The sequence below is a fragment of the Polyodon spathula genome, chromosome 6 (genome assembly GCF_017654505.1).
Source record: "Polyodon spathula isolate WHYD16114869_AA chromosome 6, ASM1765450v1, whole genome shotgun sequence".
Classification (NCBI taxonomy): domain Eukaryota; kingdom Metazoa; phylum Chordata; class Actinopteri; order Acipenseriformes; family Polyodontidae; genus Polyodon; species Polyodon spathula.
In genome coordinates, this window is record NC_054539.1 from 3018180 (window position 1) to 3044012 (window position 25833).

Consider the following 25833-nt stretch of genomic DNA (forward strand, 5'->3'; position numbering starts at 1 on the left):
TTTTCTACTCTTTAGCTGTTCCTCTGTGATCAATATTTGAGAGCAACTTAACTTTACATACTGTACTGAAACAGAAAGGAGAATTGAACTTTACGAAGTGCCATGCATTCAAAATGTTGCCTAGAGGATATAAAAGGTATCCCAAATCCTCAAATAAAATAGTTTTAAATGTATTCATGATATGCCAATTTTCTACTTTGACCTCAGGCCTTGCTTCCAGGCCCTACACTTCCTCTTCATGAAGCCATCTGGCTATTTTAAAACCATATGGGCCACTGAATCTTCAAGCCCAACATGTTCAGTCTGTAGAAAATAAACTCTCCACCACTGCACAGGCTATGCCTCTATGGAAATAATGTAAAAGAATAAAAGGATGAACAAAACCTTACCTGCACCGATCATTGTGATAGGCGATTCAATGTAAATCCACTCATCAGTGTAGATACCCGAGTGAACAAATATCAGTCCATCAAAATAAGCTTCCTGGACACCTCCTAATGCATCTTCAATGGTATCATAATACTGAAGGGAAAACAAGCCACAGTCAGGAGGAGGCGGCAAAGGCAGTAAATGTGGTGGAAGTTGTCAAATATTTTATTTTACTAAAGGCACATTATTTCTAACTAGAATCAGCTGTCTGGCAAACACTGCTGGGTTAGAAATATGCACCGGGGGCTGCCATATTGGGGTTGCTCATCAGCCATCTCAGTACCTCCAAGAACAAACATTTGATTTTACTATAAAACTTTACTGATTTTATATTTTATTTATGCTTACATTTTCTAAATCTCCCTGACTTTCTCAATACTCGTTTTGCTAGAAAGCAGGACACACATTAGTAGGAACTTGTTAACCTGGACAAAAGACTACATCTGTGCGAAAGTATTACAAACACAGATTCTTAGAAATCACTATAATCACATTTAATGGAAGCAAAAACACTCCAAAAAAGTCTGAACACCACAGATAAAGCAGTTTAGGGGAAATAAACTAATGGTGCAATTAAGCTTAATCTTTAAAATGACTTTACAGATCTATCATAAAAACAAAAAAACACAATTAAAATAAAACACTTACAAGCATATTTTCTCTTCCTTTATATCTGTCAGGGTTACTGTAAAAGTGTTCTGCAAACCCTGGCTTTACGTGTGCTCCCTTATACTGAAAAGAGGAAAGACAACATGGTTTAAAACCTCTGAAACATAAAAAAATAAAACTGCAACATATTGACTACAATGTGTTAAAAAATAACCACATTGAGTAGAGAAAGAGACCCACAAAACACACTTTGGTAACATGATGAGTTGCAGGATTAAAATGTGTTTCTGCTGTAAAAGAAAAAAAGGTTTGTTCTAGCAGTTTGTTAAAACCAACCAATGAGACCCTAGTGGTGATAATGTTATTTTATTAGTAAGCTTGTGTGTGGTTCATTCTCCCAGGATAGTTTCCAGAATGTCTATGCTATACATTTGTATTTGTTTAAACTGTTATTTTCCACTGCCATTAAAACACTTTTCACCAGAAAGTTACGCTAAAGTAATAAGTGAAACCAAGACAGACATACCAATTGTTGAAAGCTATCTTTCCAGGGATTTGGATGTTCATATTCCTCAGGGTTAATCTGATAGAATTTACCAGGTTCTGGATGCATCATTGGACGTGTATATTCAAACACTTCCATGTATAACCTTTTCCTGGTTTCCAATAAAATGAAAGTTGTTACAATTTCAGAAATTCATTTTTGGTTTGCAAATCTGACACTGCATAAACCCTGTGACAAAGTAATAGCAGGTAGCTTCTCACTTACCACAAAATGGGATCATTCGCTAACTCACTAAAGCGCTTGCATACACACGCTGCTCGACAAAGACCCTGTTCCAGCAGGTAGGAGAAAATTTTTAAAACCACCTCATCTGGTAGCTTCTCTTGGAGATACTGCTCTGCTGGAGCAGCTACAAAATGAGAAATACAAGTCAATTTAAGTAATAATGTCACTGCGATGGAAAAAAAAGTGACTATTACAATGGGCATACATACGTTAAGTGTGACAGATACTCTGTCTTGTTAATGAGTGGGATTTTGAACTGTAAATTACTACACTAGCAGAAAAAGAAAGCAAACTGACTTCAACACTATGCCAGAGTTTTCCTCCACAGCTTCTAAAACATTAAAATAAAAAAAGAGGAGAAAAAAACAAAAATAAAATCCAAATACACAAACTTTTCCGCTAGTGCTGGAGGGAAGTGTTAGTGTGAGATTATACAGGTCTGTCAATAAATTATTTGTGCAATTCAAATTAATAAGACAGCATGTCGAGTGATAATGTGCCCCCAGGGCAGGCGTGACCACCCGTGGAACCTCGGCAAGTGCCCGGCGCCCCGACGCCAGGGGAGAGCCCACAAGCATACAGAAATGAAATTGAGAATATGAGTAAAATGTACTATTTCTGTGTCAGCTATCCTACTCAAGAAGCTTTTAGGGTTAGAAACGTAGTTTTCACTAAACTAAACTACGTGTGCAGTGCAACTTTTCAGATCTCCCTTTCTCTTTTCCTGGTTGGGTCCTGTTCCCTTAGTCCCGCCTCTTCTCACTCTCTATTGGCTTCCGTCCTCCCTAGTACTTCGTAAAGCCAAAAGCAATTGTCTGACCTCAACATACAATTATACAAAAATGTGCCAATTAAAGACATTCTATAATTGGTACATTTCCATCATACTATCCAACAATCAAGACTTTCATTTGACAAGCGTTTTGCCTCATTATCATAACGTCTAAACCTCTATTATAATTACATGATTTCAAACCATCCTAAAAGGAAACCTCCTGAACCCCTGGAAGCTCCAAATAAAGAGAAACACAAACCTGGATGTCAAAAAAAGGAAGGAAGACGACAAAAAAACTCTAACACAAAATGCAATAAGTATACAGTCAAATTTAAATTATTACTTTTGTAATGTGTGTGCTCTGTTTTCTGCTAATTGTGTACCAAGTAGGCTACAGTAAAAAAAGAAAATACTCTTAAAATAATTATTTTAATTAATTACTATTTTCACACTGTACTGAAATAACTAAAATAAGTGTATTCATTAGATTTTACAACTGTACAGGCCTACCGTACAGATTTATTACAAAATTATTTTAAAACCGAACAACTCATGTCTGGTTTAGCGAGGGACTATTGCTAATGAAAACCTCTGATTTGGAGGTTAAGGTGTGTGAGGGGGGCCCACTGGAGGTCCATTTCCCAGAGCCCACAAAAACCTGGCGCCGGCCCTATGCGCTCCCACCCACACTGAGACACAAGCAATGTATTATATACACATTCAAAAACACTTAGCAAACCTGGGAGGTCTTGTGACTTTCCGGATACTCTAGCACGTTTTGCTCGATGGCCAAAGTTTTCTGTAGTAGACGTGGAAGCACCCTAGAATAAAACAAAAATGCACAGTCAATAACACAACTAAACATTTCCAACAATGACACATCCAGGGTACTGCAGCTATTCCCTGAATAGCCAACAAGTCCCATTAATGGGGATATAAAACTATATATACATTTGTGGTCAAAAGTTTACGTACCCTAATGGATAATAATTTCCAGAAATATCTCAAATTATAGAAAAATCTTCTGCAGCAAAAGTTTTCCTTTTGTGAATTACTTCAGCAATTTTTTTGCAAAACTCCAAAAATGCTAATTCAAAAAAGTATTCATACCTTGACAAGGAAAATTAATAGCTAGTTGAGGCACCTTTGGCAATAACCTCTTTGAAATGATTAGGATTCTTTAGTAATTTTTAACCAATTCTCCAAATGCAAAATTGTTCCAGTTCATTCAAATTCCGAGGACTTCTCTTGTGCACAGCCATCTTCAACGTCAATGACATTTTGCAAACTTCAAGCAATTGTCCTTGTGTGTGGCTTTTTCCTTGGCATGTGACCATTGATACCTTCACCATGCAATACTTGACTAGTTGAAATGGAAACCCCAGTCCAACTTGCAGCCAATTTACTTTGAATATCTTTAGCAGTCAATCGCGGATTGTTACTAACCTTCCTCACAATTCTTCAACTTGTTCTTGGTGAAAGAACCTTATTTTCTTCCAGATCAAGGGACTGTTGTGACAGTACCATAAGGCTTGTACTTGTTCATAATAGAAACAATAGTTGAAAATGGGATACACAAATGCTTGTAAATCTTCTTGTATCCTTCTCCAACTCTGACAATAAATAATTTGCTGCCTAAGGTCTTAGCTCTTTACTTTTTCTCCATATTGACCAATTGGTAATGACCGCAATCATCATATGCTTAACCCCTTTATACTCTCTACGAATGTTTACCTACAATCCAGCACTTTCTAGACTTTTCTAGAATTAGGTTCTACATTATCATATTGAAATTTCTAGCACCTTGTAGACAACACCATCATAGCATCAAAGAGTATGAATACTTTTGTTAGCATGTCTGGAGTTTTACAAATAACTGTAAACATCTGTTTCTTGTAACTTTTTCCTGATCCACAAAATGCAAAACTTTTGCTACAAAAGACTTTTCCTAAAATTATAAATTTGGGGTATGTAATCGTTTGAAAAACTATATATAAAAAAATAAAGAAATTACACTTATCTGCAAATGTAATGTTTTATCACTATCCTGCATGATTGTATACATTTACAGTATTTTCATACCTGTACACCAGATGATACGCTATGTAAAATTAATTAAAAACACAAAAAGACTACAAATATTAAATACTGCATCAAGTCACTGACAATGTATGTGTAAAGGGTTAGAAATGACAAACCATTTTTTTTTCCATATATCAATATATCTAACATTTAAGCAAGCTTCAATATAAAAGTCCACAACTAATGCTGGATGCATGTACCTCCATGTTGTTCTTTGTGGGACAAGCTGTTCGTTTTGGTAAGAGAGACTTTCTGCGGAGTTGGTAAGGACTATTCTGTGCACCAGGACCGGATTCTTCTGCAACCATATCTGCTGGAACTTCCTCATCTGTGAAGACAAACATGCTTATTAAAATACCACTACCAACACATGTGCATTGCCATTGCTCTTTCCAAGTTAGTGTTAGATACTGTAAAAGTACGGTATGCCCCCTCCACTGTAACTTGATGTCTCCATGGAGAAAAAAAAATAAAATAAAAATACAGGAAGTCAACAGTTGTTTTGTAAAATTCATTTAGTTCCTAATTAAAGTACTGTAGCACGCAATTTTCTACCAGTAAAACATCACGTACCGAAAAAAACATCGTATAAGTCGATTTTCTAGGCATTTTTGTGGGGCCCTTAAAATGGGGGAGCGACTAATGCACTGGAGCGACGTATGCGGCAGTGTGTGTAATATTAAACTGCTGTACTAGGGCCAAAATGGGATTACTAGAGCCACAGTTACATCTCACACAAACTTAACTGTCATGCCGATTGTTTTTTCAGGAACCAACACAAAACCACTGTTCTAATTAAAAGTTTTCATTTGTTACTCACAATACCCTAAGTCACTTTGAATGTTAAACGTAAGCGTTTAGACTCATTCAGACTAAAAACATCACACCTATACTGCTTCTCTTAACAATAGCTGTCAACCTCTATGAATTTCCTTATTCCCACCCTTCCGAGCCAATGATTCGTCAACATGCAGACTAAACCTGCCTGGTAGCAAACAGCTATTGGTAAGAAAGTTGAGTGAATTTATCAAGTTTGAGTCTGTTGTAACTGCACTGCTTTGAGACTGGTGTGGCAGAAGGGGGGTGAGTCAAGCGAAGCACCTGGCTCCAATTTGTTTTAATGGGGGCCCAGCATAAAGGCCGGGGAAACCCAGAAGTGAAGGCTGCTGTGGTGAAGCCATGAGCAGACCTGTCTGGTTGGAAGCAGCTAAGGTACTGTGGAGACCTGTATTGGACTGTGTGTGACTGGGAAATGGCTTGGCTGTCAAGTAGTGCTAGGTTAGGTTTAAATCAAGAAAAAAAAAAAGTTTAGTTTAGCACTCCTGGTTGGAGTTAGGTTTTTGATATGTTTGTTTATTTTATTGTGTCAATAAAATAACACATTAAAAAAGAAATTCCTGTGTTGGGTCAAATAACTTGCACACAACAAACCTGAGAGCCAAAGGGTCAGTTACACAGGACAAAGCCTGAAATGAAAATGCTACACAGCAGGTTTGAAATTGGGTGTTGAATTTACCGAAATGCACTGCTGAAAAAACAGTACGTGACTGGAGACGAAAGAGACTAACTTAAACCTGGCAAAAGAAAAACAAGCTGATAGAGGAGGAACGTGTTTATGACCCGATGTAGAAAACATTGTTTGAATGGAGTACTTGCGTATGAATGACCTGCGTATCTATTTACCAGTGTTGAGCATGTAGGGGAAACATCTATTGTAAAAAAGCAATAATGACAATGAAATGAAGCCCTCAATACATGCATCTCATGCTTTGATTGAGCTGCTGCTGCTGAAGAAAAAACACATTACAAAATGTTATTTAACCATAAAAATCACCTGCTGACTTAGAATATCTTATAATACAGTCATTTAATAACACAGGAATAAATATATCCGTTTTAAGAACATATTTGTGGCTACCAGTTAGGCACTGGTAATAGTATAATTATAAAAAAGCTCAAATTGCACCTTTACTTTCAAAAGGGAACTCATACAAATCTATTGCTTTTCACGATTAAATAAACAAATTTGCATCACCATACAGGGAGGTCTCTGGAGCTGATTACTCTAAAGCTACAGCTGCATGAACTAAAGGATATAGGCTACTCAAACTAGTGATCTGTACCCAGCCCAAAGAATTTTGAATATTAAACTACAAAATGTCATAATTCCTAGCAGAACACAACTAGAATTAACGTATTCCTTCGAATTTAAGATGCTGCCCAAATTTCCCAATTTGAAGAAATAATAAAACCTAAAATAAGATGTATTTACAAAGACACAAGCTCAATTACACAGAAGTCGTTTATACAAAAGGAATACTCAATGAAATGTAACAAACTCGTCAATATTGGTAAACCATACTGTATATTAACATGTCTAACGGCGGCTCTCCCCTAGTCACCCTCCTCGGAGTTGAAGGGGTCCTCTTTATTACTTGACATCTCGCAGACAATGACTTCCGCCTCTTAGAAAACGTCTGCCTGTATGTCATGGATGATTCGAGAGCTGGCAATAACGTTTCTGTTCGTCTTTTCTCTGGCAGTCAGTCACATTCCTGTTTGTGTACTCGGACATTCACGTCTTTTGTTGGCAATTTTAACATACTTCTCACTATACTTGAATTTAAGACACAGGCCATTTCTTAGAATGAAACTGGTTTAAAAAGTGTGTCTTAAATTTGAAGGAATATGGCATTTTCTCTGAAATATGGGATCAGGTTAAATTAAAATAGGCCTACATTAAAGCTTTAAAAAAAGGTTTGAAAAAAATTAAAGAAAGCTATACAAACATCATTAGGGTTACAGCTTTTTACATCCATTATTCATTATCCACTATTGCTTAACTTAAGATTTAACAAATTCCCTGATGACTGGTCTCAGAACACTTCACACATCTTAAAACATGGTCTGCTTCAGTCAAAGCAACAATTGTATCATTTATTTTTTTAATTAGGCCAGCTTTTTGTATTAACTGAATGTGTCTCCAACAAAATAAAAATGTTATTCATCTTTGACTGTCTGTCCTGATGGGGCTCTTCAATGTGGTAGTCATTTCACTTTACATCCACTTCAACAAAAACACAAAAGCTACAATCAATTGCTAGATGAATTTTGTAAAATGCCCAGTTCTGTACAGTACAGTAATTAGCACCTCCATACAACCCCAGATTCTGAATCTCATAATAAAACTAAATTCATTTCAAAAGATAGGCAGCAGTTAAAACTGATTAATCGCTATGGCTTTTACTTTATAAGCCTCAAAATATTAAATTGTCCTGGTATATTTGTCGTCAACTTTGCACAATTCTCTATACAGTACAATTACAATCAGGACAAGTGCCTGATCATTTCCAGAAGGCTATTAATGGAGAAATACAGCCAAAATAAACACAGTTTCTTTGTTTTCTCCAAATCTCCCCCATTCACAGAAATACAGCCCACAACGACATCACATTTTGATTCATCATTATGGGACGTCTTTTTAGTTGCCAATTCAAGGTCTTCCTTCTCATTCATTGATTTAAAAAAAAAAATGTTTAACAGATTTATTTTTTTAATATAAAGCCCTCCTACCTCTAATGCAACCTGTAATGCAAAATGCTTTAATTACAATTGATCGTTAGCTATATGTAGTCGAGGCTGGAAATAAGCCTCCTAATGTACAGCTGTTTCATCCATTCCAGGTTTTACTACGTGCTTCATTTGCCAGAGTGTATAGATAACAAGCTTTGCGTGTCTTAAAACCAGGAATTAACCAATCTGCTATGCAACGGGAATCTTATTTTCAACTCTATTTAACAAGGTTTTCCAGTTCAGTAACAAATAATTATACAATTGTTCTAAAGTTGTTGAAATAATATTTTTTCTTATTTTGCTTTATAATGTCCCATTCAGATGTTCTCCACCCTAATGCATTGAACAAGCCACATAATTTCTTGAACCACCAATATTCAGATTAAAAACAATGCAGCAGAATGGCAGAAAACGGAAGAATTTCATTGCAAAATTCCCCAAAACTGAAGAAACAACTGATGGCTGATTCAGGTTTTAATTTTATAACTCTGCTATAAATGCTCACATTACACAACTATAAATTTACAAGCAACAACGACCTTACTCTAGTCTAGGCATAAAATATATACTAGCCTATTTAAAAAAAAAAAAAAAAAAAGTCTGTAGACTTGATATACTATATCATTAGCCACCACTTATGGTCCACTAATAAGAATCATTGACTACTGATGGAAAATCCAACCTATTGTTAAAAAACACATTCTATTAAAATTGGCAACAACTCAAATGGTTATATTTCTCAGGAGGTAAGAATGCAACAGTCATGAATTCACTTAACACTGAATTATAAAATCTAAATAATGATAAATGTTTTAGTCAGATTTAGTCAGTCTAGATATATATATATATATATATATATATATATATATATATATATATATATATATATATATATATATATATATATATATATATACACACACATATATATATATATAAATAAAACATCATAACCATGGTTCCCTGAAATCGAAACATGTGAACGTATGGATATTTACCTTATGGACGCATGGATATTTAAAAAAGCAACACGCAACTGATCTAGTTTGCTAGAACAGCATTCAATCCTTTTTGTTAAAGGCACAGTAGAATCTGCAAGACGGGCGGATCGGGTTTTTTCAGCCAGGTGGCAACAAGTAGCCCAGCTGAAAAGACCTGGGGAAAACCCTGAACGAACAGCGAGATAGCAAAAAGGCTGGATTGGTAAGGAGGGTGACCTTTGTCTTGGCCCCTGTAAAAATGAAGCAGGCTTATCCAAGGTGTGTGTTAACCACGGGTGCACATGAGCCATGGCATTAACATGCACAAACAGAACTCATACATTTACAGTATTTATTTCTAGTTAACTGTCCATAGGAAAACAATTGAAAACTGTAGTGAATGAATCAATTACAATATACAGTTATCCCGAATAACCTGAGCTTTTAAACCCAAATGAATGAGTTTTTATTCCTTTGGTACCAGTAATAAGTGTCGAGCTACGAATAAAGCGTGGCATCAAATTAAGAGGCAGGATGCATATCATATGGAAAAAAATCCAGGACCGAGACTGTCGGTCTAATTAAGCGAAGGCGTCAAATCCACCAGCTGAGTTAACCGAGGCTGAATGTATATAGATAGAAACATCAATGTACTTATCTGAACAAAGTTCTCCCATCACGTCAGTCTTAAAGGAAAAATGGTGCCGAGATCTTTAAGAGGTGAATGCCCATACGGCAATGGTTACATTTCCTACTTGAAAAGGGAATTGAAGTTCAAAGACATACTATAATTTTCCTCCAGGCAACTTCATGGTACAGTATATGCAACAGATGTTGGAGAATTAGATACCACTAAAGAAACATCTCATTATGTACCTTTACAGCAGAAGTAACTCATGCTTCAATACTTAAACCATGAGTCAAACAGTAAACCAGGCAGCCCACAGCTTGAGCTCCAGCGACTCTGTGTGGCAGCGATAGGTTAGAAGCCTACTGACAATCAACTGTAACCACTACAAACACACGTAGTGTGTCAGTCTGACACAGCTCACTAATCACCATTATTGCACGGAGCACTGTTACAAATTGAGTAAACTTACCTTAGCATACAAAGTACTGGCAAAATACCACAACAGTTTACTTTACCCTACTTCATTTTAACCCTACAACTGCATCAGAAATGACAGTACTGTAGATTTGCTAACGTACAGTGCACACAATGAAAACGATTACCAAACTTACTTTAGAAAAAACTCAGTCAATAATTGTGTGCTTCCTAAAAAAAAAAAAAAAAGTGAGGAATGTGTGTGGCTTTTGAAGTGTGACACCACTTTCTCAAACACAGCTCTAAATACTGTGCCACACTGAAAGGCACTCATTTAAAAACCTCAGTGTAAACCAGTAATGACACACCAGTGCCAATTCTGCCAAATCATCTCCCTGCCAACAAACCACATATGTCAGAGTGAGAAAGGGGGTGGGAACCCCTTATGTCAGAGTGAGAAAGGGGGCACTCAGCACTATCATTGCTGTAGTTTTGTAGGATAAACTGCACTCGACACTATCACGGCTGTAGTTTTGTTATTGTTAATAATTCACCCTTAAATCCAAACTGTTCTAACTGTTAAATTAAAAAAATAAACAGGAATTTCATTACAAAAAAAAATAAGGAATTATGATTAAATATATACTGCACAGGAAAACACGTTAATTATTTTGTCTGCTTAGTGCTTACTAGACCAAGTCTAATTTACTCTAGCCGACACACACATGGATACAAATACTGCACATCTGTGTTTGATAGTAAAAGTATGCATGTCAATTTCCAAAATTAGACAAAAAGTCAAATAGTTTAACCTCATGCAACACGACCTGCATCTGAAACACTTTAGTCTCAAAAAAATAAATAATAAAAAAGGGACAGGAAATCAACGTAGAGCCTAAATAAATACAAATTACACAACAGGAAAATATTGGAGAGAGTCTGCTATTTAAGCCCTGGACAATGCTTTGCGATGCGATTTTACAGGATTGGTCTATCGATCAAAGTTTAATCCGGTTTTATATTTTGTGATGCGATTCCCTCGTATCAGGCAGTGTTTCATACCCACTCGCAAGTCTCAAAGGTCAGCAACCAATGAGTTCACCACATTCAGTCATATGACTGGAGACAGACATGTACGTATCTTCTCTCTATTAATATATATATATATATATATATATATATATATATATATATATATATATATATATATATATATATATATATATATATATATATATATATATATATATATATATATATATATATATATACACACACACACACACACACGGTATTCCACTGGTTTGTATATAATTTCATGCTGATATCTTTTGAAAACAAGCCCTGACGGCCCTATAAACACTGTCCTTTTCAACGATCATAAAAACCTGTGAATAAGTCGATTCGCTAGGCAATTTCTGCAGAGGAGCGACTAATACACTGGTGCGACACGTGCGCCGGTGTGTCTAATATTAAACTACTGTACCAGTGCCACAATAGGATTACTACAGCCATGGTTATAGCTCAAACTTAACTGCCAACAAGCCGATTTATTTGTTCAGGATCTACGGCTTTCAGGTCATGCTGCTAGGGAAAAACACAAAACCACTGTTCTAATTAAAAGTTTTAATTTGTTACTCTCAATACCCTTAAGGGCTGGTCACGGCACGTGTGCCGCATCCTTGCGTGTCACTTTTCAGTCGCTGCAGACCACTGTTCACACCAAACGCGGCAGGGGAAAGTCAGTGGGCGGTCTGCTGCTACATCACGGCTACATGTACAAGCAACAAACAGTGAATGCCAGCAGGAAGGGAAAACCATTTTTATACAGAACACACCAAGCTTAGAAAAAAATATATATATTATTTTATTTTCTAAGCTTTGTGTGTTCTGTATAAAAATGGTTTTCCCTTCCTGCTGGCATTCACTGTTTGTGCTAAACATTTATCTATACTTTTTTTTTTTTTTATAAAAACCTAATTTTAACCCCCCACACACACCATCATAATCCCCCCACAATTACTCAAAATATCAGGCAATTGTGTAATAAAATAAAAACATGTTGCTTCTAAACACTGAGTTATTTTCCCTCTTTCTTTGTGAGTTTTGTCTGGTTTGCTGGGTTAGGCAAAGACAGTGAGAGTCAAAAGCATAATTATGCATTGATATTATTGAGCATTATATACATGATTAGCATCTAACACAATACCTGGAACAGCAAACAAAAAAAGGTAATTGCGATCGCCTTGCTCTATGGGAGAAAGAAAAAAAAGTGTAAGATCGCTGTGGGTCCATGACATCACCAAGAAAAGAAAAAGGTACGGCAAATATCATCGGCTGACACAGGAGTTCCGGTTTGATGAAGGCAGATTTCAAACCTACTTAATGTTATATTATACAACTTTGGAAAATCAGAACCACAAGCTTTTCCTCCATTGTACTTTTTTTTTTCTTCCTCACAAAGGAGCCTCCTACTTTCCCCTGATTGGTTGCTGGTAGTTTACGTCACGGCGAAAGTTGAAAATATTTTATCTACTGAGCATCGCTCTGAGGTGTTGCTTGAGTGCCACTAACCTCTGCCGCTGCGTGTGTCCGCCTTCACTGAAAACAATTGCTTGTTCCGCACTGTGTCCGGTGTGAATGGCCCTTTTGTCATTTTGAATGTTAAAACTCAAGCTTTCAGTCTTTTGAGTGACCTCTCAAACGTCACAGCTATACTGCTTCACTTAGTGTTAACCCAATAGCTGTCACTATGAATTTCTTTATTCCCATCCTTCTGAGTTATTGATTTTTTAACATTCAAACTGAACCCACCTCTGGGATCTGTACCAAACAGCTACTGGTTAGAAAGCCGAGTGATAAACTAAGTCTTCCGTTCTTTGTAACTGCAACGGGTTATTAAATGGTGCACGGTTTAGTTTATTATTTAATTAAAAAAAAAAAAAATTAATTGATGAAGCAGCACTGTTTAATACTTTTCTTTTAAATTAATACAACAAATTTGTGAAAGCCAATGAAGTGGGAACTATTGTTTAAGTATGGTTTTGGAAAGAAATGTTCAATAAAGCAAAGGTGACATGTTCTTGAACTTGTTTGGGTACTTGATAAGTTAAAATAAAATACCGTTAGTTTAATAAATATGTGATGTGTGATGCATAACTTGATTTTACACTCTTAACTATTACTTTTTATATTTTGAAAAACAAATAGCTTATAGCAGTTTAACTAAAAACAAAAAAATTTAGGGCTGTGTTAGGTTTGTTCGCTAGCCAGGAATTCAAAGATTGTTTGAAACTTTTGAAGGTTTGTCAGGCACCATTCGCACATGTCCCCCCCCCCCCCCCCCCCCCCCCCCCCCCCCCCCCCCAGGAACTGTTTGACAACGTGTGAATACTACACATCACACATTAAATGGATATGATTGACAAGTGGTACTAAAAAAATGCTTTGTCCGCCATTTCAAAATTTGGCATTTCCCAGTTTGAAAACCGCTGCATCAGAAGAAACCACACTACCAACAGATACAGTTTAATAGTAGTAGTAGTAGTAGTATTTAAATGCCATTGTCCTGACTGGAAAATTCTTACGTTCCAGCTGCCCCTTTATTTTGACAATTTCCATATCAAAAATGGCATTTTTTTCCTTGTCATTTGTCATCCTTTAGACAATTTTCAAACAATTTTTGCTTTATTTTTACAACACATGTTGATGTTGATATGATAAACGTGTATATCTGCTTCAGGTACTGCATTTAATTTTTTTCAAGGTTAAACAATGGCATGTGTTACACAGAACACTAAAAATAAAATGTCAAAAACATACAATGTGTATTTCGTTGGTTTTGTGGATTTGCTATACTTTAACATATTTTAATACTCCACACAATGATATGGTTTTGAAGCACTTCTCAAAACCGTGACTGCACTTGAACTGTATCATATAATTCCTTGTATTCTGATTCATGTGGTGTTTTCTCCATGCAAGATGTATTGTAGGCATATATACAATGCTGTATAAAAATCACATACACTGTATAAATATTTTTTTGTCATACCATACAGGCCTACAAGCAAAATGGCCAAGAGACAGTTGGTACTTCACATACTGAATTATTTTGGCCCTGAATTTTAGCATTTGTCACAGAAGACAAGTTTCACATATTTTTTAATTAGTTACTTTAGGCTTTTTTTTTTTTTTTTTAAATCCACGATGCGGTTTTCGTTTCACAAATCTACTGCACTTTGTCTATAAACTGTACTGTAGTACAAAAAAGTACACATTTCTCCTATTGACTTGCTGTGTCACTCCATAGCTCCAAACATCAGACAGATATTTTGTCTAGCAAATAGATAAGATTTACAGCAGATGAATTTCACAGTATTTAAGCACAAATACAATAGCCTTTATTTCAACAGTCAGTGCCGAAGCCGATTGCTTATTCTTCCAGAAGTAATGGTCGGGTGTAACAGGGATACAAGGTTATATTTGCGCCGGGCCTTAACAAGCCTGATGTTGTCCAGGCTTTACTGTAAAGTTGACTGTAACCAGGGAGGGTGTAGGCGCAATCTACTGGACTGGAGAACAATAGCACGGGAGTTTAATTATGAAAACGCAAGTGTACACAAACAAGTAAAAAAGACTAGCCTGTCGTCTGACATGTCCTGTTAAAACAAGATGCATTTAATAAACTGTCCTAATAACACACACAGACTTCAGCAGTATCATGGCAGCACATGGCCTATAGATCTCTGGTTCAAGACAGAAGCATGTAGCAGTTTAACATTTATAGCGCAGGGTTGTATACTTTGGAACACTGAACATTATTCAGAAGTGTTTCACTATCCTGACACCTTCAATTACAAACTTTAAAAAATGGCTTACAGGAAATGAAAATGGACAAAGATCATGTGCGATCAAGGTCCGATGATTTACAGTTCTGTTAGTCACATATCACAGTACCACCAAATAAAATCGGTTACTTATTTAAAAAGAAATGCTAAAAAAAACTTGTCCAAGGGACAAAATAATAGAAAAATCTACTTGCCCCCTTCCCCGTCGCACAAAACACACACAAAAAAAGTTGAATATAACTCTTAGGATTTATTTATTTATTTATTTAATTAAACAGTGAACACAATCAATCAGTGATTAACAGGGGTGGATCTAGCCTTGTAGCTTGACAGGTTCACTAAATTCTTCAAGATACACAAAAAAATGCATGCAATATTTAGGTAGACCCCATCAAATTATGCAAAGACAAAATATGCTTATTTCTATATTTTTGTTTTTGAATAGTGTACAACATTTTACAGCAGCATTCTTTCCGTGCACTACTCACTGAAAAATAAATACAAAAATAAATACATAAACACACTGCCATGAAATCTACAGTCCACTTTATTTTAAAATTAGAGATTATGTACAAGCACTTCATTTGTGTCACTATAAACATTTGTCAAATCTTCATGTTTTAATAGTTCCACAAAATCGATGGATTGCGCATGTCCAATAAATAATGAATATAGCTTCATTTCAAATCTCATAAAAAAGTCAATTCTTATACTAAATTAAAAAAAAATGTATATATGGTTAATGGCAAAACTAGGTTAGCAACAATAAATATTGAAAGAAACGTCACTAGGTTGCTGCATTTAAAATGTCAGGTTCAAGTATTAAGAAAGCAGTGTCAGTTATTCGCCAATTTACAAAAACTGTAAATACCTTAAGATTAAAAGATTACTCTGCCTTGCCAGAGGCTCACTTGGCAGCTATTTCTGGGTTTCTTTGTAACCAATAGAAGATCAGCTTTATCCACAAATAGCCAATCAGAAGCGATAGGGGTGGGACGTAAACACTTTACAAAATGTTTGTGTGTCGGTGCTAGACTTCCACAATTCATTTTTCAAAAACTTTTGTGGCTCTTTCGAAATAGACCCAGAATATCTTTCTAGTAACAAAACCAACATAGGAAAAATAAATAACTATTTATCAAAATAGGCAAAGTACAATGGCAGATCTTGTTGTCCTGGGTGTCAGGCGATATGAATTGCACACCCCTGTACCTCAATTTGAGCAGGCTTTGTTAGCTGGCAGTCAGATTTTTGCCTCACATTGTAAAGTAGAATCAAATTTTATGAAACAATTCATTTTTGATGGACCACATCTGTAATGGAACTTCACAGAGAATCTTATAATACAGCTGTGTATCAAATATGAAGAAAATAAACTGCCTGCTGTCTCAATCATGCCGAATGCTAAAAAAGTCACAAAACCTCAACTGGCTTCCGTATTCAGTCTGAGGGGTTTGACTACATAATGAATTTCCACAGCACTGAAAACATGAAGTCTGCGTGAGTAGTCAAAGCAGCAGCCAGGGATATCAAAAACATTCTCCCGTTACAGAAATGCTTAATTAAAAAAAACAAAACAAACAAAAAAAAACACACACAAGGAGGCTTTGAGGTTGAACTACTGCACCAGGGGGATGTTTGAACCATGTTGGCAGGATAGTGTGGGTAATTTTAATCACTACTGCTTGTAAAATCCCTGCAGCACTATACATACACACACACACACAAATATGTTTAGTACACAGCACATATCCTGCTCAAGACTGCCCAGCTAAAAAACAGACTGAGGGTACAACTCAGTCAACAGATTTGTCGGTACACGAGTGTGCTCACGTGCCTGAGAAAATGATGCAATCGTTAGTGTTCTCTTGAGAGACCCAGTTTAAGGCAGATGCAAACTCCCAAATGTTTATAATGAAATGAATACACTTAAACCAGAAGGGGGGAAAAGAAAAAAAGACATCCTTAAATTGCTATGTTATGCAAACTGTATCTCTGACACGCAGTCTATTCTGTATATATAGAAGAACAGTATAGCCCAGCAAAAACCCAGTTTCAGACAACAGCTATAAAAAATGTAAAAACACTTCTAACAAACTGATAAGGGCTAATGAGTGGTATTTGTAACTGCAGAAATTGCATGGGGCTTAACTCACAAAGCATTAATCCATGAGTTAGCCTACATTAAGAAAGTCTTTATGAATAAAATAAATGTATTAAACTTTCCAGGACTGTTTATAAAAAATAAAATAAAACGCTGTGACAAACATTGTTTTTGTAACTTTAGCTACAGAAACAGATACTAACCTTCAAGAATATTTAAATTTCATGCCTTGTCACTACCTTCTGTTGCTAGCCAGGAGAACAGCCAACAGCACTTTCAATTTAAGGAACGTAATTTGGGAGTCCAAAGTGACTCGGGGGGGCACTTAGAGGCACATGTTATTGAAGCATTGTTGTCAATTCTGTGCATCTATACCATTACATAGCCTAAGACGGGCTACATACTTGTACTGCAATAGATTTATGTTAATTGTTATTTGCATTAATAATGTTGTTAAAACATACAGACAGTCATAAGACACTGCAAGAAAAGGTTGTATAATAAACACCAATTTTCTTTCCTGGTCATTTTACAAACCTACTCATCTCATATATACAATCCACTTGTGTTTTATATGACTACTTTGGTATATTAGTCACTATAGAATATTACAGATGCCACACTGCAACTACTCACAATCCTGACACCAACATACTTGTTGAATTTGCCTCTTTTCCAGAATCCAATAAGTACTTCAAGCTCTATTTTCCTTGCATCACAAATAAACTGATGGAAATAAGACTTTGATCCATTTCTGGTTTTACCACAAGTTTAAATCACACACCTGAGCTTGTCACTGTGGCTAATCAAGCTCATATTAAAACCTGGAATGGGTGAAACTGCTATGCAATGGGAGTTTTATTTCCAGCCCTGAACAAATGTTACTAATTTGGTAATATACCAGGATAAAAGTACCACATACTGTACTTCTATACGAGGCTCTGCCTCTGCACATCTCTCATCAGTACTGCATCTTGTGCAAGCTTTAAACCAGACAGCATCTGTTGGGAGTTAATTTTTCAGTGATTAGAGATTACTTGAAAGATGCTGGACAGTAAATGATTAGTGCTATGGGTGTTCATGCTACCTGCTTCCTGAAATGACAGTAACTAAAAATCACTTTTACTACATGCAGAAATCACTCCCTAATGCAAATATAGGCCAGATATTGCCAGTATGTCCAAGTTCACTCAACAATAACATGCAAAATGAAAGCAACATGACAGGATAGAAAATATTTCAACTATTAACAACTCAGGATAACCACATTTGTTGGGCTCTTTAGTCTGCTCCAACAGTAACTAACATAAATTTGAGAAGGAAGTGTTACTCACGTTTTACAACAAAGGGGGGTTTAAAGTAAATTCACGGACTAATTCTTAAGATATAAAATCGCTTTCCTTTTACAGTTACACTTCTAGTAACGTTATTTTGCCCAGCTGAGCAAATGACTGTGCACAAAATTAGATTTGCAAAAGATTCAAAGCCTGTTTACAAATACATGCTGTAGCCTACATAACAATCATAGGCAGTGATCTGCTACAGTAGTACTTCATTAGAAACACCCTCAGATAGCAACATGTTGACTCTGTTCATGCCTCGCCTCTCACTGTAGGTGGATTTGTCTGACATGACATGAGTTATGACTCCTGTGATGAAAACCTTCCTAACTAAAAGCCTCCTGTAAAAGTTAAATACTATGAATGTGGCAACATGCCAAATTCCATAGAGCTTGAGACCAACATGTCAAGAAGGGTTACTTCAAATGGATGGCAGCATAGAACACAGCACATGTTGTACATATGCAAAGCTGCCCAAAGGCAGATATAGACCACTTGTTTCAATGTTTACATTCACTAACACTTAACTTAAAAATTCTTATTTTATCCACAATATGTGTTGACATCAGAAAAATGAAATGCTATTTTGAAAAGCAGAACATGCAGCAGGTGGACAAATATTATTATTATTATTATTATTATTATTAATCATCATCTTTACTTTTATATAGTGTCTTTCATAGAGGAGCGTTTACAAAGCACTTTACAAGGTACGAGTGAACTATGCATCAGCTGCAGAGTCACTTACAACAATGTCACACCACAAGGAGGTTAAGTGACTTGCTCAGGGTCACACAATGAGTCAGCTGGGAGTTGAACCAGGTACCTGGTGGTTAAAAGCCAGTTTCTTTAACCACTGGACCACACAGCCTTGTGACATGGACAGGACGCACCAAAAGCACCTGCAATTGTGTTGTATGCATTTTGCTCATTTGATGAAGAAACATCACTGAGCTTGCTACCAGACTTCTGTTCATTATACAATTCAAAAACATTATGCCATGATTCTTCCATTTATATTTTTAACCAGTTCTGTTTTGAAGAATTCCCTTGTGGACTATCTTAACAGATACACAGTACAATGCTCCCTTGTTACTTCACCATCTGACATAATACAAAATCGTGAAATAGTGGATAAATAATTTGTAAAGGGTCTTTACATGGCAAAGTACAGTACAAATGTACTGTCAACATAACCGTGCAACTATAATAGTCCAATGACTTATCAAAATGTACAATAAAAGGGATCACTGTGCTAAGCACTCATAATAAGACATCAATTCCCAATTGGCTAATAAAAAATAGTAATTTTCAATTACTCTTTGACAACTAGGAAAACCTGAAAATCAAATTCCATACACATTTTCTACAATATGGAAATGTAGTAACATCACACCATGGTGCCAAATGGCTAGAAAATATGCAGTAACTACTGTGTAGGGGGTGGCTGTCTGACACTGGACAATTTAGGACAGGGATATTTAAACATCACATTTTTGCTTTCTTTGATAATCTAAACTCTAAAAAACAACATTCAGGCTTATGAGCGTAACCTTAAAAAGACGGTATGACATCTGGGCAAGTTAGATCTGCGAGATGCATTAGACCTTTATGTTTTCCCTGCAAGATGAATTAGACACTTGTTTTTTCCCCAACTTTCTGGTTCACTTGGTATAGTTTCAGATTTATGTGACAGCTACGGTTAACTGATCTTCCACAATCCCTGGTAGCCAGATTTACATTCAAGGCTGGCATCCCGTATATAGTTTAGAACCAGTGGCATTCTAGCTCCACCAAGCTAGCTGAGCTGACTGATTTTAGTTTGCCCAAAGTCACTTGTAGCTGCTAGAATGACCTGTTACACCTAGCATAGTCCATCATACGCTACTGTAAACGTAATTAACAGGAGTTCTTGCATTTGCACTGTACTGAAACTGAATTTTACTACATAGATTTGCATTGCTACAGTGTGCATGCATAACACAAACCAGTTGATATGAAATATTTCGATGCTCATTCGTAATAGAACAGATAACATGCACCTTGCGTCTGCTCAAACACATGGAAATGCTTCATTGAGAATGTATATGGCATCAGTTCTTGAGGTTAAATCTTAATGTTGCCTTCAATGTAGTGGCTTTTTTAAACCTATTCAGTTGATATAAATTAGAAACCACAGCAGGTCGAGATATTTCACCTCTGAAAAATGGGTATGAATCCATACGGCAATTACCAAACTCAGTCCATGCACACAGCACAAAATAAATGACAAAAGGAAAACACTGTTTGCTTTAAGCATTTTATTTTGGTTTGTGAGGAGTACGATAGTATTCATTTGCACTCCTAGTACCCAGACACCAAGGATGCTGCATGGCTCTTACACCATCCGCATTTTCTTTTCATGGCATAAGAAACCTTGATATGGTAAAATGAGCCTGTATGCTCAAGGGAAACAAAGGGAATTTATGTAGTACTTTGGTCTACTAGACACATATCTTGTGTGTCATGTTTCTGTGTCTCTCCAGAATCTCAAAACCCATGATAAAAAATGCTACCTTACAAACACCTGGTGGTTAAGAACTACAGGCCGATCAGAAGGTGGCAGATTTGTGTCAGTTTAAAGTGCCACAGTATCATTGCTGGCACACTACTAATGATATAGATAATTTCTACTTCACCATGAATCCACAACAAACACCTTGTCCATGTTAAAAAACCCATTCTACAAAACCAGTGCACACTCCTAATCACACAGTATCTTAAAGGTTCCAGATTCAAATTTCTGTCTCACCAATAAGTCACCAGCATCTACAAATGTTTTCACAAAAAAACAATAACAAAAGAGCTTCTAGGAGAGATTATTTAGCAATAATTTGGCTTTGGGGAATTTCCTGTTAAAGAAGGATTTTGAGAAAATGCCAAGGCATTTGGTTGTTCCCAACCTTTATGGCATCATATCTACTTCTACTATGGAAAACAATAGTCCCACACAACTCAGTGAAATGCAACAAACATGATCATGGAAACATGTACAGCAAAAAGCACTGCTGTATTAGAATTTGGTAAAAATCGGGTAAACTATTTAATTGTCAAGGAATTACAAACCCATTACAATCCAAAGAATGTACACTCACAACATAAATCTGGAAAGGAGCGGATCGGAGCAAACCTCTCTTTTCCATCTGCAAAAGCAATAATCAAAGGATCTGCAGCAATAGTACAGACATGAATACAATGACTTTGTGTGCAACTCCAGGTGAATTACACCTGTAAAATGTGACTTAATGTGACTAAGACGTGACACCCCCCCCGTTTCTTTATACACTTTGCTACAAGGCAGCAACCTTTGAGATGAACCCACCCCTATTGTGGAAGAAACAGACTATTACATGTCTACTGTGCCGCATCATACGAGTTACATCTATGAGATATGATGCATGAGATATGTTGCATCTGTTCGTCCACGACATACTTTTTTTTAATGTAACACTAGATGTATGAAAAAGACGTAAAAATTTGCCTGCAACGATAACCATGTGCATATGTTGTCAGTTTTTTTTCTGCAGCTAAGAAAAAACAAAACGAGGGGTGTCGAGTTTAAATGTAAAACCGACAGTTCAGCTTAGTTTACTACTAAACATTTAAAATGAACTGAAAAATGCTGCGCATGGTCCATAGCGAGCAGAGCTTTTTAAATTTTATTTACTTAATGTGGGATCTTAATGGAAAGACCAAAATATTTGCTATTTAACATCTACAATTACAGGACACATCTACTGTACTTGAAGAGAGCAGTCAGGTTCTGTCTTGGATTTTATCTATATAGAAGGCTTAACTTGTCATATGCACAATGCTCCCTGCACATATCCCTTAAATGTGAACTGCTTATGCTTCTTGTGCAGAGTGCTGAAGCTTTTACTGCAGCTCTGGACTTGGAGCAAAATTAACCTTGTTCTACAGAATATCCGCGGTGCAGCAAAATGTGTGGGTTTGAGAGGTTTCCTCATCCAGCAACATTCGGTTTTGCACCATTTTGCGTTAATGAACCTCCATACAACTTAGGTTTTGCTGGCGGTAACCGTGGTAACATTGCTTGTTTTTTGGGGGGTTTTTTTGTGGAGGTAACGGGTAACTGCTTTTTACCTCTGCTGCCTACAGGTGCTAGTCAGAATGCAAAAAAAAGAATTAAAATTAATTAAATTAGAAGGCTATTTTTTTACCATCTTTTAGAATATCTACTTCCTATGCCTGTAACGTAATGTTAATTAATTGTCAAAGGTTGTTATTTGGGGATTTTTAATTTAAATTTTTTAATAAGGGGAGTGATCTTCTCAGAGAGTAAATACAAGTAGAACATTTCTCACTGTGTTGTGATGCTTGCACTCCATGTCTGCCTGTATATTACCTCATCTGAGGATAAAGGGAACATTAGGCTACAGCATTCTTTGCTGTCACCAGCTCTAAACATTCATCACTCAGACTATAACTAAACCTTTCGCACATCAGGCTTTTGTTTTTATTTTATTTTTATCAAACAAATCGATAAACAATTTATGGGCTCCTGTTCTAATTTGTCATCTATGTAGAACTTGCCAAACTGGTGCAAATTGGAATCCATGCGGTAACAATTGCAATGTTGCTATTGGGCCAGAGTATGGATGTTTTCATTTTTACTGTGGTTGAAAAACACAAATAAGTGGGCACTGATTGTTGGCTCTTAACTACAATCCAAACTAGGTGGCACAGCTTGCTTTCTGTATGAATTGTACTTAACTTAAATAATGTTTCATTTGAATACATGGCTGACTTACTCACTGACATACTTAAGCATGGGGAGTATCTATAAAACATTTAAAAAGATATGGCCACCTAAGCATATGTAGTCATTAATATTATCGTAACATTTTACAAACCTGTATGAATAAATGTAAACATTGTATAAATGGGCTCAATTAATATTGATTTTCAGGTGTGTGTGTGTGTGTGTGTGTGTGTGTGTGTGTGTGTGTGTGTGTATATATATATATATATATATATATATATATATATTAGATTTGCCACATTTTGGCTCGCAGGGTCTAAGATTTGAGAAGGGTTAAAAATAGGCTAGGCTAAAAAAGAATATTATGCAAAATCAAATACAGCAAAACAGGAAGACTATATGCTTGACTCGACGACATTAAACAGAAGATCGCCACACTGGATGTTAGTCCAAATATAACCCCTACAGTAATTTAGCAACGATTACCATTTTCAGCATTGAATATGCTGTACGATAAATCTGCACATGAGGTTATAATAAAACAATTACAAAAAACAAACAAACAAAAACTATCGCCTGTGAAATATACGACATCAAGTTGAACGTCAACCCAAAATTGAAACCAAGTTCACATTTAAATTACAAAATGAGTTTACCAGCAGTTTTCAAGCATTCTCAGTTCTGTAACACAGACAGACAATGGTGCCTGATAGATTAACACAGTTGGCCAATCGACACCCAAAACACGGCCTGGTCATTAATAAAAGACCACATTAGGACAAAATGTTGTTTTTGTTTTTTTCAGCAATAAAAAAAATATATAAATACTAAAAAATAAAACAACGATCACTCTCGTATGTCGGCGCAATAAACATTTGTACAGGTTATCTTATTCGGTTTGAGTGTTTGTCAGATCCCTTTACCAAGTACCTCTAACCCAACTGCGCAGCAAGCATACAGCTTACATAGCTAACTAGGATACCATTAAAACAAATTATTGTTGGTTTTTTTGGGCGGGGGGTGGGGTGGGGTACCAACACAAATTAGTTCAGATTTAACACTACACCCCAAAGAGAGAAAAAAAAACTGCAAACCTGCGTAAATCAGTTTTTTTATCCCCTAAAACGCAGAATATCTGAGAAGCGTACGTCTAACTAAAAATGTTTATTTCCTGTAACAATACATGTTATCGGTGTGTGTTACAGTGCACAGATCATGCCTCTAACACTGTGCCCAGATCAGCAGGGATTAGGGCAAATAAGCTAAACAAAGCGCGGCCTGGACTATGGGCCACTGTAGGGGAAGCCTCGAGCTTTCCTATCGATGGATCTCTAACTTGAAAGGCACTGAGCCCCCCCCCCCATGCCCGTTTACAACGCAGGCCCACTGGGGTTCTGTGATACAATAAACGCCAGAGACACCTCTTTCTAACATACCACCTTTCGTTGGGCGTGTAAAAATGTCTTTCCTTACCTCTTTCTCCGTTGTTCCTCTCTGGCTGTACCGGGCGCGGCCTCGACACTCGCCTGGGTCTTCTGTTGGCTGCTCTGACGGAGTTCATTTGGGGAGTTTATTATTTTTAAGAAAAAATGTGAACCCTTCCCTCAAATTTTCCAGAATTATTTTTACTAACAAACCAATAAATACAATTCCTCTAACCTTCTAACGTGAAATCCCTACCTCATACGCCCAGGAATTGTTATTTTTTGGGGGTGTTATTTATATTTTTCTTAAAGATCCCCCGTACTCCTCTCTCTATACTCCGTTTCTCTCTGGCAGGAGGAGCCATTGACTCTGGGGGAGACATACACACACAAAAAAAAAATTCACACGGGAAGACTGTCAGCCAATCACCGCCTGTGTTTCATAGTTCTGAGTGTTGACGGCAAATAGGAATGCTTCTTTTAAAATCAATAGTGGGGTTCTGACTGAGATACGAGAAAGTGGAAATAAAAATGCAATACACAAGTAGTGTAGACGTTTGGGGTTGGGCGCATTCGATGGCTCTTTTAAGCAAATTAGGCTACCTTAATCTGCCTTGTCACTTTCTAAAAGTGGAGACGTGACTCTAAAAGCTACACTACTGCAGTAAGTAGTACGCACGGGTTAGGGACTTGACATACCAACGAAAAGCAAACAGTCCTTGCTCTTTCACAGAAACAGAAACACAATAGGGAATTATTGCCAGAAAGTAATGTAGTTGATAGAGAATTTGGCTTTCCTATAAAGAAACAAAAGAAAGCGTCGTGTGTCTGTTAGGGGTGCTATATTTGCTATATTTGTAAATCAATCTGTATTAGTAAGGCATTAACACACAAGTTAATGCAAAGGGCTTTTTTTAAGTTCACCCTTTTAACTAGTTGACTGCTTTTGGTTTATTATTGCTTTTGTATTTGAACAACTTTGTCTCTGCTCAGGGAAGGCGCACATTTTGAAGGACAGCCCTGAACATTGTAAGTGGCAATAACCTGGCAAAATAAGCATTCAGGCACAG

At 36.5% G+C, this 25833-nt stretch overlaps 1 protein-coding gene across 2 annotated transcripts in view; it reads right to left on the reverse strand.

Moving 5' to 3' along the window:
- The window catches only part of LOC121316698 (F-box only protein 11), a 32677-nt gene extending 7545 nt beyond the window's left edge, over positions 1–25132 (reverse strand). Inside the window, exons 1-7 of one of the 2 annotated variants that reach the window (XM_041251763.1) lie at positions 24813–25132; positions 4886–5013; positions 3343–3424; positions 1808–1952; positions 1565–1694; positions 1078–1161; positions 390–522 (exon numbers count right to left, since the gene is read on the reverse strand). In XM_041251763.1, coding sequence (XP_041107697.1) covers positions 390–522; positions 1078–1161; positions 1565–1694; positions 1808–1952; positions 3343–3424; positions 4886–5013; positions 24813–24900 — 790 coding nt within the window. In that variant the 5' untranslated portion in view covers positions 24901–25132. Of the gene's footprint in view, positions 1–389; positions 523–1077; positions 1162–1564; positions 1695–1807; positions 2160–3342; positions 3425–4885; positions 5014–24812 lie in introns of those variants that run through there. The other variant, XM_041251764.1, reaches the window with a different exon arrangement.
- Between the last annotated feature and the right edge of the window lie 701 nt (positions 25133–25833).